The sequence below is a fragment of the Myotis davidii genome, unplaced genomic scaffold, assembly GCF_000327345.1.
Source record: "Myotis davidii unplaced genomic scaffold, ASM32734v1 scaffold450, whole genome shotgun sequence".
NCBI lineage: Eukaryota > Metazoa > Chordata > Mammalia > Chiroptera > Vespertilionidae > Myotis > Myotis davidii.
In genome coordinates, this window is record NW_006282385.1 from 2,218,539 (window position 1) to 2,233,661 (window position 15,123).

At 43.4% G+C, this 15,123-nt stretch overlaps 1 protein-coding gene across 1 annotated transcript in view; it reads left to right on the forward strand.

The window, feature by feature from the left end:
• Positions 1 to 13,559, forward strand: part of NALCN (sodium leak channel, non-selective) — a 295,705-nt gene extending 282,146 nt beyond the window's left edge. The window contains exons 38-41 of the mRNA XM_015559118.1: positions 2,997 to 3,147; positions 4,505 to 4,654; positions 8,218 to 8,335; positions 11,940 to 13,559. Coding sequence (XP_015414604.1) covers positions 2,997 to 3,147; positions 4,505 to 4,654; positions 8,218 to 8,335; positions 11,940 to 12,133 — 613 coding nt within the window. The 3' untranslated portion in view covers positions 12,134 to 13,559. The remainder of the gene's footprint in view (positions 1 to 2,996; positions 3,148 to 4,504; positions 4,655 to 8,217; positions 8,336 to 11,939) is intronic.
• The last annotated feature ends 1,564 nt before the right edge of the window (positions 13,560 to 15,123 follow it).

Here is a 15,123-nt window from a genome sequence, read left to right on the forward strand (position 1 = left end):
GGGGCACAGCTGTGTGCCCCAGAGCTGAACAGAGTTGAGACTGAGGCTGTGACCATGAAAGGCCTCATGAAATGCAATTAACAAGTACGTTCTAAACCTAAAAATGCCACATGTGCTGTGGTTACAAGACTCCATGTGGTCTTCCTCGCTGAACTTTACTGGTCGTGTTCAGGTGAGCGCCTCCCGGGGGAAGGGAGTGGGGGGGGGGGCGAAAGGAGTAGCCTGAGGGGCCCAGAAGTGCCCCTTCCAGAACTGGGGCTCCTGAAGAAGGGACTTGGAGGGGCCTCGGGAGCTTGGGCCCACCCTTCCTGGTTTAAGGAAGGGACTGGCCCAGAAGAGATGAGTGACTTGCTGACAGTCACTCAGCCCCTGAGGCCAAGCTGGAGCTAAAATTCAGATCTTCCCACTTGTGGGTCGGGCAGGAATTTGCCCGGGCTGCTGTGTCCTGGGTGCCCCGGCAGGTTGACAAACCATGGTTTCCAGATGCGTGGTGAGGATCCTGACAGGACAGGGCACACTACGGCTGGAGAGCCTTCTCTGTTGGTTTGCTCTGACTGCTGTAATAGAACACATACACTGAGTGGTTTAAACAACACACCTACTGTCTTCACAGCTCTGGAGGCTGGAGGTCTGAGATGGAGGTGTCAGCAGAGTTGGTTCCATTTAAGGCCATGAGGGAGAATCTGTTCCACCCTCTCCCTCAGCTTTGGGGGGTTTGCCGGCCATCTTTGGCCTTCCTTGGCTTGTAAAAGCATCACCCTAATCTCTACCTTCATCTTCACATGGTGTTCTCACTGTGCATGTGTGTGGTCTGTGTCCAAATTTTCATTTCTATAAGGACACTGGTTATATTGGATGAGGGATCCACCCCATTCCAGCATGACCTAATGTGAACTAGTTATATCTGCAGTGGCCTGTTTTGGAATAAGATTACATTCTGAGGTACTGAGGGTTAGGACCCCAAAATATTTTGGGGAGGTTAGAGGGAGAACAGTCAACTCAGAATAAACAGGAGCCCATGGATAATATTCAGAAGGTCATGGCCTTGAAGAGGAAAACAATTACTTCTTTACTTTCACTATTTACTCACTAAAATGCAGCATTCTTTTTTATGATGCATGCAGTCAACAAACCATATTAATATTAGCAATACCCATGTCTTTGTCATCAGTAGAAATCAGAGGTATTTTTCAGGTCACATTACTGCTATGGCTGATATCTTAAAATATCCTTAATGCACACCAGTACTTCTAATTTACGGTAATCATTTGACCTCAGCTAAATGTTGTTATTTGATGCATTAATAAAGAAGCACTTATGTTATTATATTACTCCTTTCCAATAAAATAATTTGAGAACTCTATTTTTTTAATATATTTTTATTGATTTCAGAGAGAAAGGGAGAGAGATAGAAACATCAGTGATGAGAGAGAATCACTGATTGGCTGCCTCCTGCTGAGGATCGAGCCCGCAACCCCTGGTATGTGCCCTTGACTGGAATCGGGCTTGAGAACTCTATTTTGACACGATTGATTTCCTTTGAAATAATGTATTTTATTTTATGCATCTAAAACATGATTCTAAAAAATGTCTCATGGGCTCCCCTGCCAACGGGATTCATGCCACAGTAAAGGTTAAGAACCCTCTACCAGCACCAGCTATTTTCATCATGTTACATGTAACTGGCAAGCTAAACAGTGGGTATTGAGTCACAAATGTCAGGAGCAATCAGGTATACAGAAATATGATTATGCTTGGAATTTGAAAAATGCCAGGAGAGGAAGGATCTGGGGGTGTTCTTTCAAGGCCTCAATTTTACCTCCCACTATTCACTTCTTCCAGGAACAGGCGAAAAGGCAGAAAAAGATGGGGTAGGAAACACAGATGCATAGCAAAGAATGACAACTCTTGCGGAATGTCAGTCTTCTAGTGACAAATATTTTTAGGCTGAAAACGAGGCATCTAGGCATACCACGGTCATTAATATTGTATCCAGCCTCTTTGGGACACAGTGATGCATCTGATAAAATGAACCAAGGCAAAGTCCATGGTAGCATGGTTGGCCTCTCCCTACCTTCTAGCCCAGTGTATGATGAAAACAGTTCAGCAATGATGAGCTTCTTGATGAGGCAGGGAGAAAGAAAGAGCAAATGCACTTTTTCCCTCCATGGTGGGAAAAGACTTAGCAAAGAAGAGATCACTGTTCACGTGCTGCATGGGGACGGGCCTCTCAAGTGCCACCATGCTGTGATCTGGGTAGGGAAACGGAACTGAGGTCCCACCCAGGCCAGGCAGGGATGGAGCAATAACTGAGATCCTGCAGCCACACTAGGGAGCGCCGAGCTGCCAGAAGGGGCTGCATCCTCCTTTGGCTGTGGACTCCTCAGCCTGAACACATGAGTTGCCTTATTGTGCGGGAGCCCCCATGCAACACATTAGCTGTGCTGGTTTCATTTGCCGCCGTCTGGGTCTATTGTACCGAGGACTGAATGGGAATGAATGTTTCACTCTGGTTTTTCAACCATCAACATTAATGAGGAAGATCCAGGGGGACAGATGAGATAAATTGAGAGGGAAATGGGGGGATGGGAACGCATAGCCTGCAGCCAAGCATATTAACCACCACCAGTTGGAGCTGAATGTGAATAGACAGAGCAGTTATCCTTCTACAGGGAAAGTTCCAGAATCTTAAGCAGCAGATTATTAGGGCATAGCCTGGATCTTTGGTTTTACAGAAACTTACTGTTATAATCACCTCACTAAATCAACATATTTCATCATTTAACAAAGCAGGTACCATGGCGATGCCCAGTTCACAGATGAGCGAAGAGAGGCAGTGAGGTGACATAACTAGCCCAAGCCATCCAGTTAGTCAGGGTGGCATCAGACTGCTCCACTGGTAGGACTGAGTGATGACCTCTCTGAGCTTTGAGATCTCTAAGAGTCTAAATCCCAGGTGAATGAGAGCTGCAATTGCTGCTATATTTCCCCAACAGCATGCTCTCCTACCGGTCGGTTGACATCCGGAAGAGTCTACAGTTGGAGGAGCTGCTTGCAAGGGAGCAGCTGGAGTACACCATTGAGGAGGAGGTGGCCAAGCAGACCATCCGCATGTGGCTGAAGAAGTGCTTAAAGCGCATCAGAGCCGTGAGTGACCCAGGAGCATCTGGGGTTTTATTTCCTCCTCCAGAGCTTCCTGAACAAGGGGATTAGATCTTTCTGTGATTCGCCTTATATCCCTTCAACTCTGTCAGCTTCTTCCACTTACCATGGTCAGATGATGATTCAGACCTTAACTCTAGTCCAAATCCAGTGGTACCCTCTTGAGCAGAGTCCATAAGAAGCTTCCATTAAATCACATTTTTATAATAGAGTGTGACTGTTTCAGAAGCAATTCATTGATATTACAACATTCATGCTGTCCATTTGTTAATCTCAGCTGTTTAAACTGCCAGCAGTCTCTACATATTGACTGGCAACTGAATTTACAAAACTACTTTTCATTTGTTCCTAAAAAATCCCCAACATATTGTTGATAATTCTGTGTGATCTTTAATTAAAGACCACCTCTCCTGGGAGTGTAGCGATCTGTTTGCTGCTTCCTGACCTATAAGCCTATGAGATTCTCTAACTCTTAAATCCATGAACATGAGCATTAACTGTGTTTGCATACACTGTGTTCACAATGGGCATTTCTATTAGGTAATTAATTTTATGAATGCTTTTGACTTATGCTTTATACACAGGGGGGAAATCAAATTAATCACTAACCATTTCTACATAATAGATTTTTAAAGTCCTGTTTTTCAGAACAACATCAACTGCAGAAACACATCTTTCTATTGGATGAATTAAGGGCCCCAGAGAAACCCAACACCCCAGTCTCCTATAGCCAGGCACCTGTCACAGCTGGCCCACCATAGCTCTGCTAGATCCAGGGATAGAATCTGCGGTCCAGCGGCCCTGCAAGGGCTCAGGGAGTGCAGGCCCACCATCAGGCTGCCCTGGTCCCGGTGTGTGCCGAGACAGATCAGCCTACTGGACCGGCCCGCTCCAGTCCAGAACCGAGACAAAAATGGGGGTTTCAGTTCTGCACCCAAGACTCTCTGCCTCTTACATCTTAGAAGAAAGGGGCGATCCACATAGGCTTAGCGAGCATAGAATGAAATAAGAAGGGGGGAAAATCAGATCACCAACAACATTAGTGATTTAAGAATTCTAATTTAAATAAAACACAAGCTAGTACCAGTGAACATTACTCCCAATGGTTATGCAAATGAAAATAGAAGGGGTAAGCAATTCTAAGCCTCTAAGCCTTTCTTTATGGGAGTCTAGAAAAGAAATTAATAACCCTTGAAAGTTCCAAAATTAGTTGAAAGTTCCTAAGAGGTCACCAAGCCTACAGGGTCTATGGAGCAGAGAGAAGAAGATATGACTGACTGGTGGGGCAGAAGGGCGGTGGGCTGATTTCTCTGTTCCTGCAAGAACGATCATATTTCCACAGAAACAGCAGCAATCGTGCAGCATCATCCACAGCCTGCGAGAGAGCCAGCAGCAGGAGCTGAGCCGGTTTCTGAATCCCCCCAGTATCGAGACCACCCAGCCCAGTGAAGACATGAACGCCAACAGTCAGGATAATAACATGCAACCTGAGGTATGAGTGTGAGGTGTCTTTCATTCAGGGATATTCTGTGCATGTTTAAAATAAAAGATAAACTGGTGCTGTTCACAGCCATTTCAAATAAGGTGACAATATATCTAATAGGAAGGTTTTACATTAAAAAACAACAACCATTGGCCCTGGCCAGTTTTGCTCAGTGGATAGAGCGTTGGCCTATGGACTGAAAGGTCCCAGATTTGATTCTGGTCAAGGGCACATACCTTGGTTGCAGGCTCCACCCCGGCCCAGGCTTGTGCATTCCCTCTCTCTTCCATTCTCTCTACAAATCAATGGAAAAATATCCTCAGGTAAGGATTTAAAAACAACAATTGGAATAGGGTGATCCAATATTATATTTGTCTTTGTGGTCCCTGAGTTTATTGAGGTTATTTGAAAAGATTCTGATTTGTATGGATACTAATGTTAATGCCCTGGATTTTAAAATACTGTTAATATCTATCTCTCTCTCTCTCTCTCTCTCTCTCTCTCTCTCTCTCTCTCTTTTCCTCCCCACCCCCCTCTCTGTCTGTCTAAAGAGTTAATATCACCTCTGTAAGGGCTTAATTTAAGCCTGGCAATATCACTTGATTTAGGACAGGGGTGGAGAATGTCTGGCCCATGGGCCATACATATAAGGCCTGAGAGTTCATTTGGTCTGGCCTTGCCAAGGCATTAAGGGTGAGTTAATTACATATTTGACCAAATATAGCAGGGTAATTTTTAAGTTGATAATTTTGTATGGCCCTCAAATGATGTTATAAATATCCAAATGGCCCTTTGGCAGAAAAAGATTCCCCACCCCTGATTTAGGAGAACAGGGTTTGCTTGAAGCTCTGCCCTAATGTTTTCTCCTACCAAGTCATAGAAACTTGCAATGAAATCAATGAAAAGGTTTGAAATTGACCTTCCTCCTCCTCAAATTGAGGATTTGTTCTTCCTCAGTTGGGCATGAGAAGAGCATATGGAGTTTGGGGACGACTAACTTGAAGGCCTCCTATTTACTAGGACACCGCATATTTTCATTTCCAAACTCGATCTGCATGTCCATAAAAATACCACAGAGTCCCAGTGTCCTAGAGAGCCCTGTGTGGTGAGACAGCTGGCAGAGGCCCTGCCCTTTGTGAGGATGCAGTTATGGACTGGGTGGAGTTGATCCAGCATTCTGAGAGTCCACCCCCCCTCCTCCCGCCTCTGACAGCATCAGACTTATGATTGTGTGGTGACCCAGTCAGGGGCCAGCCATAAACACTGAAGCCTGAAGCTTGTGGCCCAGTGGGTGCTCCAAAGAGCCCTCTTGTTTATAGCCCAGATTTGAGTGGATTTCATGTTGTTGGCTCCCCAGCCTGTAGGAATCATCTGCCACCAATTACAGGCACTTGTTTAGGAGACAGTCAACAAAGAGGGATATGGAGGTTTCTACAACAGCCCTGCCACCTATGTGCCCCGTGGAGGGCTGGCAGTGCCTGAGGTGTAGGGCTGAGATAAGGTCTGGATAGTCAGATGGGGATGATGAGTCAGGGAAAGTGATGATTGCAGAGCTCTCTGGTTTTAGGTTAAAAGAGCAAAAAAACCCAAGAGGTACCCAAAACATCCAAAGGGGATACAGAAGCAATGTGAAGGTCAGTGTGCTGATAGGAAAGGGGAAGGTGAGGGTGAACCAGAGGGTGGGTAACATGTGTGGGGAGTCTCAGCATTTCTCTTTGACTTTAGTCTTTTATTGAATTGATTAGGGTACAGGCTTCAAGTGCACAACTCAATAAAACATCATCTGCACACTGTATCGTGTATTCATCGCCCCAAGCAAAGTGTCTTTCCGACCCCCTTTTCCCCCCCGCTTTGCCCACCTCCTCCTACCCCCATTCTCCTGCCACTTCCCTCTGGCTATCACCACACTGTTGTCTTTCATCCAGTCCCCCAACGTCCCTGACAGCGGTCAGTCTGTTCCCTGTATCCATGCCTCTGTTTCAGTTTTGTTCCTTCGTTTACTTTTTCATTAGATTCCACATGTAAGTGAGAGACTTTAGTCTTCATTGATATAAGATTTGATCTCCTCCAAAGCCCATCCCAGCTTTGTCTGTGGAGAATTTTCTTTTTGAAGCTCTAGGCATTGACCTTCAGGTTGGCAAGAGCATGCTTCCCCCAAGCCAGACAGTGCCTGCTGCCCCCCCCCCCCGTCCCACTTCCTGGAATGCCACCATCCTTGCTCTAGTAGATGTTTACCAGGTGTGGAGGGAATGTGGACGTGGGGGTGGAGGGTTCCTTGAGGGGAGTCAAAGAAAAGACACTACTTGAAGAATAGGGCTCCTTTCCTCATGGTGTGCAGTGGTGACTCTCACTTTCCTTGCCTCTTTTTTACTCAATTTCACTTTTCCTTTCCCCATTGTGGACATTATAGGTCCATATTGTTTTTCCTACTAGTTTCCTGTCATTTTCTTTCTTTTTTCAATTATAGTTTACATTCATTATGATTCTGTATTAGTTTCAACTGTATAGCATAGTGGTTAGAAATCATGTACTTTACAGAGTGGTCCCCCCCCAACCTGGTATTCCAACTACCTACTGACCCCCATACATAGTTATTAACTATACTAGAGGCCCGGTGCACGAAATTCGGTGGGGGGGGCGTCCCTCAGCCCGGCCTGCACCCTCTCTAATCGGGACCGCTGGCTCCTAACTGCTCACCTGCCTGCTTGCCTGCCTGCCTGATTGTCCCTAACCCCTCTGCCTGACTGCCTGTTCACCCCTAGCCCCTCTGCCTGCCTGCCTGCCTGATGCCCCTAACTGCTCCCCTGCTGGCCTGATCACCCCTAACTGCTCTCTCCCCTGCCGGCCTAATAACCCCTAACTGCTCTCTCCTACTGGCCTGATTGCCCCTAACTGCTCTCCCCTGCTGGCCTAACCACCTCTGCTTGCCTGCCTGATTGCCCCTAACCTCTCTCCCCTGCCAGCCTGATTGTCCCTAACCGCCTCTGCCTCGGCCCCCGCCACCATGGCTTTGTCCAGAAGGATAACCAGAAGACGTCCAGTCTACCAAGTCTAATTAGCATATTACCCTTTTATTAGTATAGATTATTAGCTATATTCCTTATGATGTACTTTACATCCCCATGACTATTTTGTAACTACCAATTTGTACTTCTTAATCCCTTTACCTCTTTCACCCAGCGCCCCCTCCCCTACTCCCCTCTGGCAACCATCAGTCTGTTCTCTCTATTTATGAGTCATTTCAATTTGGTTTGTTTATTTTTTTCTTTCTATTCCACGTACAAGTAAAATTATATAGTATTTGTCTTTCTCTGTCTGACTTATTTGATGTAGCATAATACCCTCTAGTCCATCCTTTTGCTGTTGCAAAAGGTTCAGCTTCACTCTTTTTTGTGGCCAGGTAGTATTCCACTGTGCACTAGTATATGTACCACAACCTTTTCACCCACTCATCCACCCATCAGCACGTTTTCTAACTTTCTCAAAGCCAAAGGAGGGACAGGCCCATGATGCAGAAAGAGGGAGGAGAGCACGGGGTTCAGAAAGTCACTGCTCTCTTCTTCCCCCCGCAGACGAGCAGCCAGCAGCAGCTTCTGAGCCCCACCCTGTCTGACAGAGGGGGGAGTCGGCAAGACGCAGGGGATGCAGGGAAGCCCCAGAGGAAGTTCGGGCAGTGGCGTCTGCCCTCCGGTATGTGCACCAAGTCCTTTCTCCATTGACTGAGACATTTTAAGTTGTTGACATTCTGTGTGTTTGGGATCTGAGATTTCAAAATAAGGGTCTGCATCTGAACTTATTTATAGACATGAAAAATGTATCTTCTTATCAAAGATATTTCCCCCAAAATAACTTCTCTAAATAGCACTGTATTGGCCCTCGTTTTCAGTTACTGTGGTTGAGAAGGCAATACTTATTAACAAAGTGAGACATCATAGCCAAGATCATTTTAAAAAAAGAGGATTTGCAAGGGCTTCCTGAGTATTTAAGGTGTTTGCAAACATAGGCAAAATTTATTTATTCTAAGCGGAAGTGAATAGATATGATCATTTAGAAAATGCCACAGTTCTCAAAGAAGGAACAACAAAACTTACATCGTATGATACAATATGATATGATATGATATAAGATATATGATATATATGATATCTGATGTATATTAGTGCTATACTACTTACTGTGTGCCAGTCAGTATTATACGTGCATTGTGTGTGTTCCCTCACTTAATCCTCACAATCCTATTCTTTTTCACATTCAGTGAGATAATTTTTTTCTAGGAGAACATGGGGTTTTGGGAAGCCAGGACAATCCCATTAAGGACACTCAGAAGTGGAGGGGAGCAATGATCTGCACAGCCCACTGTCCCCCATATGTGGTTTTCTGTTTAAATAATTGAATCTACGATAAAATAGGGACTTCCTAATGCTCCTTAATTGTTCCCCTTCTTCGGCCCAATCTAATGAGAAGGTGGATGATGTTGCAAACTCTTCTGTAGCATGTCTGTTCCACAAAGCAGAAGATAATGTAACTAAATTTTGAGACTAAAAGTTGTTCAGTGGATCTGAACATCAGAAGGAAAATATCTTTTTTCACATCCAGGAGTTTATGATTTAGGGATCAGAGGGAAGCTAGCTTCTGCCTGGGAAAACAGAGCTGGGAGTGATGGGAAATGAGATTGAGTAGGTGGTGGGGCCAGGCCATGAAAAGCTGTAAGTTACAGGCTGAGTGGTTTCAACTTCATCCTGTAGCTAGTAGGAACCAGTACAGGTTCCTGAGCAAGACGTGGCATTTGGAATTCGTGCTTTAGGGAGAGTGACTTGGCAGCAGAATAGAGAGTGAGCCTGGAGACAGCGTTAGGAGCCAGAGGATGATACCTAAGCTGGGCATGAGGTGACAACATGGCCAAAGCTGGTGGCAGTGGTCCAGACCCTGGAGCAACAAGTAGGAGAGATGACCTAGGGTCATGGTCGGCAAACTGCGGCTCGCGAGCCACATGCGACTCTTTGGCCCCTTGAGTGTGGCTCTTCCTAAGCCTTAGGAGTACCCTAATTAAGTTAATAACAAAGTACCTACCTATATAGTTTAAGTTTAAAAAATTTGGCTCTCCAAAGAAATTTCAATCGTTGTACTGTTGATATTTGTCTCTGTTGACTAATGAGTTTGCCGACCACTGACCTAGGGGAAGTGCAGTCCTTGGTGTTCACCGAAATGCATAAAAGAAAGGATGTTGTCAAAAGTGCCTCTAATGGCCCAAGCTTCGGTGGCCCCAGTTTCAGAAATGGTGGTAACTAAAGAGGCATGCTATTGGGACAGGCTGAGTTTGAAGAGGCAAAGGGCAAGAAAAGGCATTTTAAGGGGACACCAACAAGGTACCAGGTACCATGCTATGCGTTTCCCTCTTTTTTCCCCCTTCCCCCTTTTTATTTTACTTGTTATTTAAAAGCATATATTTAAAGTGTATAATGTGATGTTTCTATTAACATATACATTGTGAAAAGATTGCGGCAGTCAACATATATGCATCAGCTCATATACTTCCCGTTTTTGTCTGTGGTGAGAACACTTAATATCTACTCTCAGCAGATTTCAAGTATACAATACAGTCTTATTAACTATGAGAGGCCTGATGCATGAAATTCGTGCAGGGGAGGGAGGTCCCTCAGCCGGCCTGCACCCTCTTGCAATCTGGGACCTCTCGGGAGATATCCGACTGCCGGTTTAGGCCCAATCGGACCTAAACCGGCAGTCAGATATCCCTCTTGCAATCTGGACCCCTCGCTCCTAACCACCCACTTGCTCTCTCCTTACCTCTTGGCTTGCCATTCCTTAGTGCTGCTGCAGAGGTGGGAGAGGCTCCTGCCACCACTGCTGCCCTCTCCAGCCATGAACCCGGCTTCTGGCTGAGTGGCACTCCAGCTGTGAGAGTGCACTGACCACCAGGGGGCAGCTTCTGCATTGAGCATCTGCCTCCTGGTGGTCAGTGCACATCATAGCGACCAGTCATTCTGGTCATTCCACCATAATGGTCGCTGGGCTTTTATTATATAGATGGTCACCATGTTGCACATTAGATCTCCAGAATTATTCATTTTACATAACTGCATCTTTGTACCCTTTGACCATCTCCCTATTTTCCCCATCTCCCAACCCTGGTAACCATCATTCTACTATATTTGCTCTCTTTATTTCTGTGAATTTTGACATTTTGGTATTCCATATATAAGTGAGATCATAGAGTATTTTGCTTTCTATATCTAGGTTATTTTACTCAGCATAATATCCTGTATGTTTATATATATTGTTGCAAATTGCAGGATTTCTGTCTTAAGGTTGAATAATATTTAGTTATCACAATTTATATATCACAATTTATTTAACCATTTATCCATTGAAGGATACTTAGGTTATTTTCATATCTTGACTATTGTGAATAACATTGCTATAAACAAGAGAGTGCAGCTATCTCTTCAAGATAATTATTTTACTTTCTTCAAATATATATACCCAGAAGTGGGAATGCTGGATCATATGATAGTTCTGCTATGCATTTTCGTAGGTCATCTCATTTAATCTAATTTAATTCTCATAATAGTCCAATGAGAAAACTTGCATTCTCTTCATTTTACAATTGAGGAAATGGGTTTCAGGACATGAACTTGCCTTTAGTTACATCCACAGGTCACAGAATGGGACCCAAAACCATAACTGTGGAATCCCAAAGCCATGAGTGTGTCAACAAAGTCTTCAGACACTCTGCTTCAGCCAGATTCATGGATTGGAAGGATGAATGCCATGAGAAAAATTTAAATAACTTCCCAAACCATTCCTTTTTCACTGAAACTATACTTCAATTTATTTTTACAAAAAAAAAAGTATTTACCCATATTATTCTTTCCATACCATCTGCATTACTTCCTTTCCACTACTATCCATTACAGTCCTTTTTCTTTTTTTTTAATATGTATAATACTAATGAGCACTGAGTCACTAATATTTCTATGACACTTATATTTGTCCATACTGGAACTTTTAAAAAATAAATTTTCATTTTTGCAAGAGGCAAGCAGCATTTTTTTTCAAATGGTATTACTAGTTGTCCATGAAGATAATTTTAAAGCCCATTATGAATATAAAGAATCCAGTGCTGAAAAGGTTTCATACTCAACATCTTCTCATACTCAAAAGGATAGGACTTGTTCATCAAAAGCATTAGATGGGAAAATCATGGTTTTTCAGGAATGACTTGCAACACAAGTAAAACGCCATTTTGCTCATAGGACTTTGATTAATTCCACAGCACCAAAGCCAATAAGCCATTCAGTGTCTTCAGTCAACTTACGGTTTGGAGGGCGGACAACCATGAAATCTGTGGTGTGCAAAATGAACCCCATGACTGACACAGCATCCTGTGGTTCTGAAGTTAAGAAGTGGTGGACCCGGCAGCTGACCGTGGAGAGCGACGAAAGTGGAGATGACCTTCTGGATATTTAGGTGGAAATCAATGCAGATGGCAGTCTAATGGTGAAAAGTACTTTCTAATATTTTCCTCCATTGTCCAGTCAACAATCCATCATTGAATTCCAATTTGTCCTGCGTAGGAAGGCATAAAAACTGGTCTGTGAGAATTGTGCAAATGATGGCTTATTACCATGTGTTTGAGACAGTTTGCATAATGGCAGTATTAGAAATATTAGAAACTATACCAACACCAGATATAGATTTTTCAAAAATTCTACATATTCTGTCTATGTAAACTAAGATATATATTCAGATGTGCTCTTATATATTATTACCACCCCTGAAAGTGTGCTAAGCCCAAAGTGGCTCATATATATGGTACAGGAGCTATGGCTTTAGTTCATGTTTTTCCCCCTTCCACTATAAATACTTCTCTTGGGGGAATTTATTATTTATAATTGATCTGAAAGGGTCAGCACTGAGCTCATGCTAAAAATGATAATAATTTTACAAACTACAGATTCTGAATTTTTAGAAGTACATTCTTTTCCTTGTGTTATTTTTTAAAAATATACACAAGATATTTAGAGGTCAGAACAAGTCAATTTCTGTCCTCAGTCACTCCAATGAAATTGTTGCCTCTTCCAAGAGAATTGTGTGTGCAGGTACCAGACAAAGAAATTGACACATGTTGCTAAATTATTTAAAACAAACCTTATAGAAGTCACTTGAGAGACATAGTTATGGAAAGATGTTGAATTCCTCAAAAAGTATTTTAATAATTGAGTTTAGAAAAAAGTGTAAAACAATTCAGCTTATTTTAAAAAATCTTTGCATGTGTGATGCCATCGTTGGCTTTATTTTTTACCCAAAATATGCCCATTGTGCCATACACCAGCAAAGACATGAGTTGATTGCAACGCACCATTGCTGTCTTTAATGCCAAATGATTCCCCTGCTAGCAGACTCTCCTATGGAAATAATGGTACTCTGCAGATCTTCTCTGAACTCACCGTTTATTCCACACCCCCAACTGTATTTGTGTTCTGTGGGAAAATTAAAATGCAAAGTGATTACTGTTGTCCCACTTAGGCTGAGTCAACCAAGTAGATGTGAGTTTGAGCTGTGACTACATTATTCTTGACTGAAGATTTGCTGTTTAGATGATCTCTTTGAACAGAGTGATTCTCTCCGTATCCTCTGAACATTCACCCCATCCCAGTTGCTTTATGATTTCTTTTTCTCTGTGTAACAGTTTTAAAATAGTCAAATATCACAATCTTTCTGTACAACAATTTTAACATTGTGGTGACAGTCTATTGTTTCTATGATTAGTTGTGATTATCAGGTAATGGGCAATTAAAGTCAGTGCAGCTGAAAGGATTTTACCTCATTTTATGTTCATTTGGCATTTACTTTTTGTATATAATAAAATGAAATAAATATTGAATTTGTAAAAGAATTTTCTCTGAGTTGATGATGATTTCTAAACCCTTTTTGTATATGTGGGGTGGGAGGTTTTGGATAGGGCCACCAGATTGCTGGCACTTTGCAAACGCTCATTTCTGAATATTCTGTCTATAATTAGTTAACAAAAGCTCTATCCCTAATATTCATTCCGGCTCAGCTTCTAAGTTCCTTTCACATTTGTGCCTGCCGGCTAAGTGAATACCCTGTACCTTCCAAACCCATAACAAAGCAGACAAGGATGTGACATGGTCAGGGCTTGGGTCTTTACTAATGCATGAAAACCGGATCTTTATTTTTTTCTCTTTTGGCTCATTATATTCGAGTAATGCAGCTTCCTTCTCACAAAACTGCTGAGCCCTTCCTAAAACGTCTGTAATTTTTGTTCAGCAGAACATCACTGTTGTTCATTCTGCAGTGAAGCAAGGGGCAGAATAGCAATGCATTTAAAGCCACAGCACCCTACATTTTCAGTGAAGTGAAATAGCCAAACAATTCCCGTGGGACTTATCTCCACTATTTTCCTGAAGCCGGTAAAGCAGACTGCAAGCTGAGAAGAAGAAGAAAAAAAACTGCTCCCTCTCTCTGATTTTTCATAAACATGTAACAGTCTGGTTATGCAGATGGGAAAACTGGCCACAATGCTCCCTAGTCCTTAGGGAGGCCAGACACTGATACTAATCCTGTCATCATGCTACCTACTGCCTTTAATTAAAGGATGCTGTTGTTTCCAAGGGCACCAGAAGCATAAGCGATAGAATACTTGACACAGAACCCCCAAGGGGAACAGACCGCACATGCATAGCACATATGGCAATTCAAGGGGACCCAGAGGGAATGAGGATGGAGAGAATGGCCAGACCAATGCCATTCACTCTATTCTCAGTGGCAGTTTGAGAGCAACACCCACCAGCAGGGGTTGGCCATTTATGCCCTGCCCAAGATGAATAAGTCAGGGCACGTAGAAGAAAAACAAGAGTTATAAAGTGTGAAGCAAGAGCCGTTTCTGCAGCCAGGTGCATGATGTGTTTGCCTGTTTCTTTGTAGGAAGTGACATACTGTGCGTAGTTAAGTGGTTTTCAATACATTGCTTACAAGTGGCACTGTTTTTCAAGTAAAGTCCTTCAAGGGATTCCAAAATACTAACCGGGCAAAAGCAGGCAACCCTAGTTGAAATTGGGATAAAGATGAGAACCCAGGGAGAAACCAAGATGGCGACATAGGTAAACACCTGAAATTGCTGCCTTGCACAACCACTTCAAAGTTACAACTAAAAGACAAAACAGACATCATCCAGAACCACAGGAAGGCTGGCTGAGTGGAAATTCTACAACTAGAAGGAAAGAGAATAGCACACTGAGACTCAAAGGAGGTGTGGAAGTAAAGTGCAGAGGTAAGGATGTGCACATGGAAAGGGCTGCCAACTGAGGACATGGTTGTCTTTTTGAATCGGGAGGGAGGCACAATCTCCCTGACAGCCCTGACTCCAGTTCCAGGTGACTCTCTGGGGACCCAGACTCACACAGGAGAAAATATACTGTCTGGCATATGTCGGA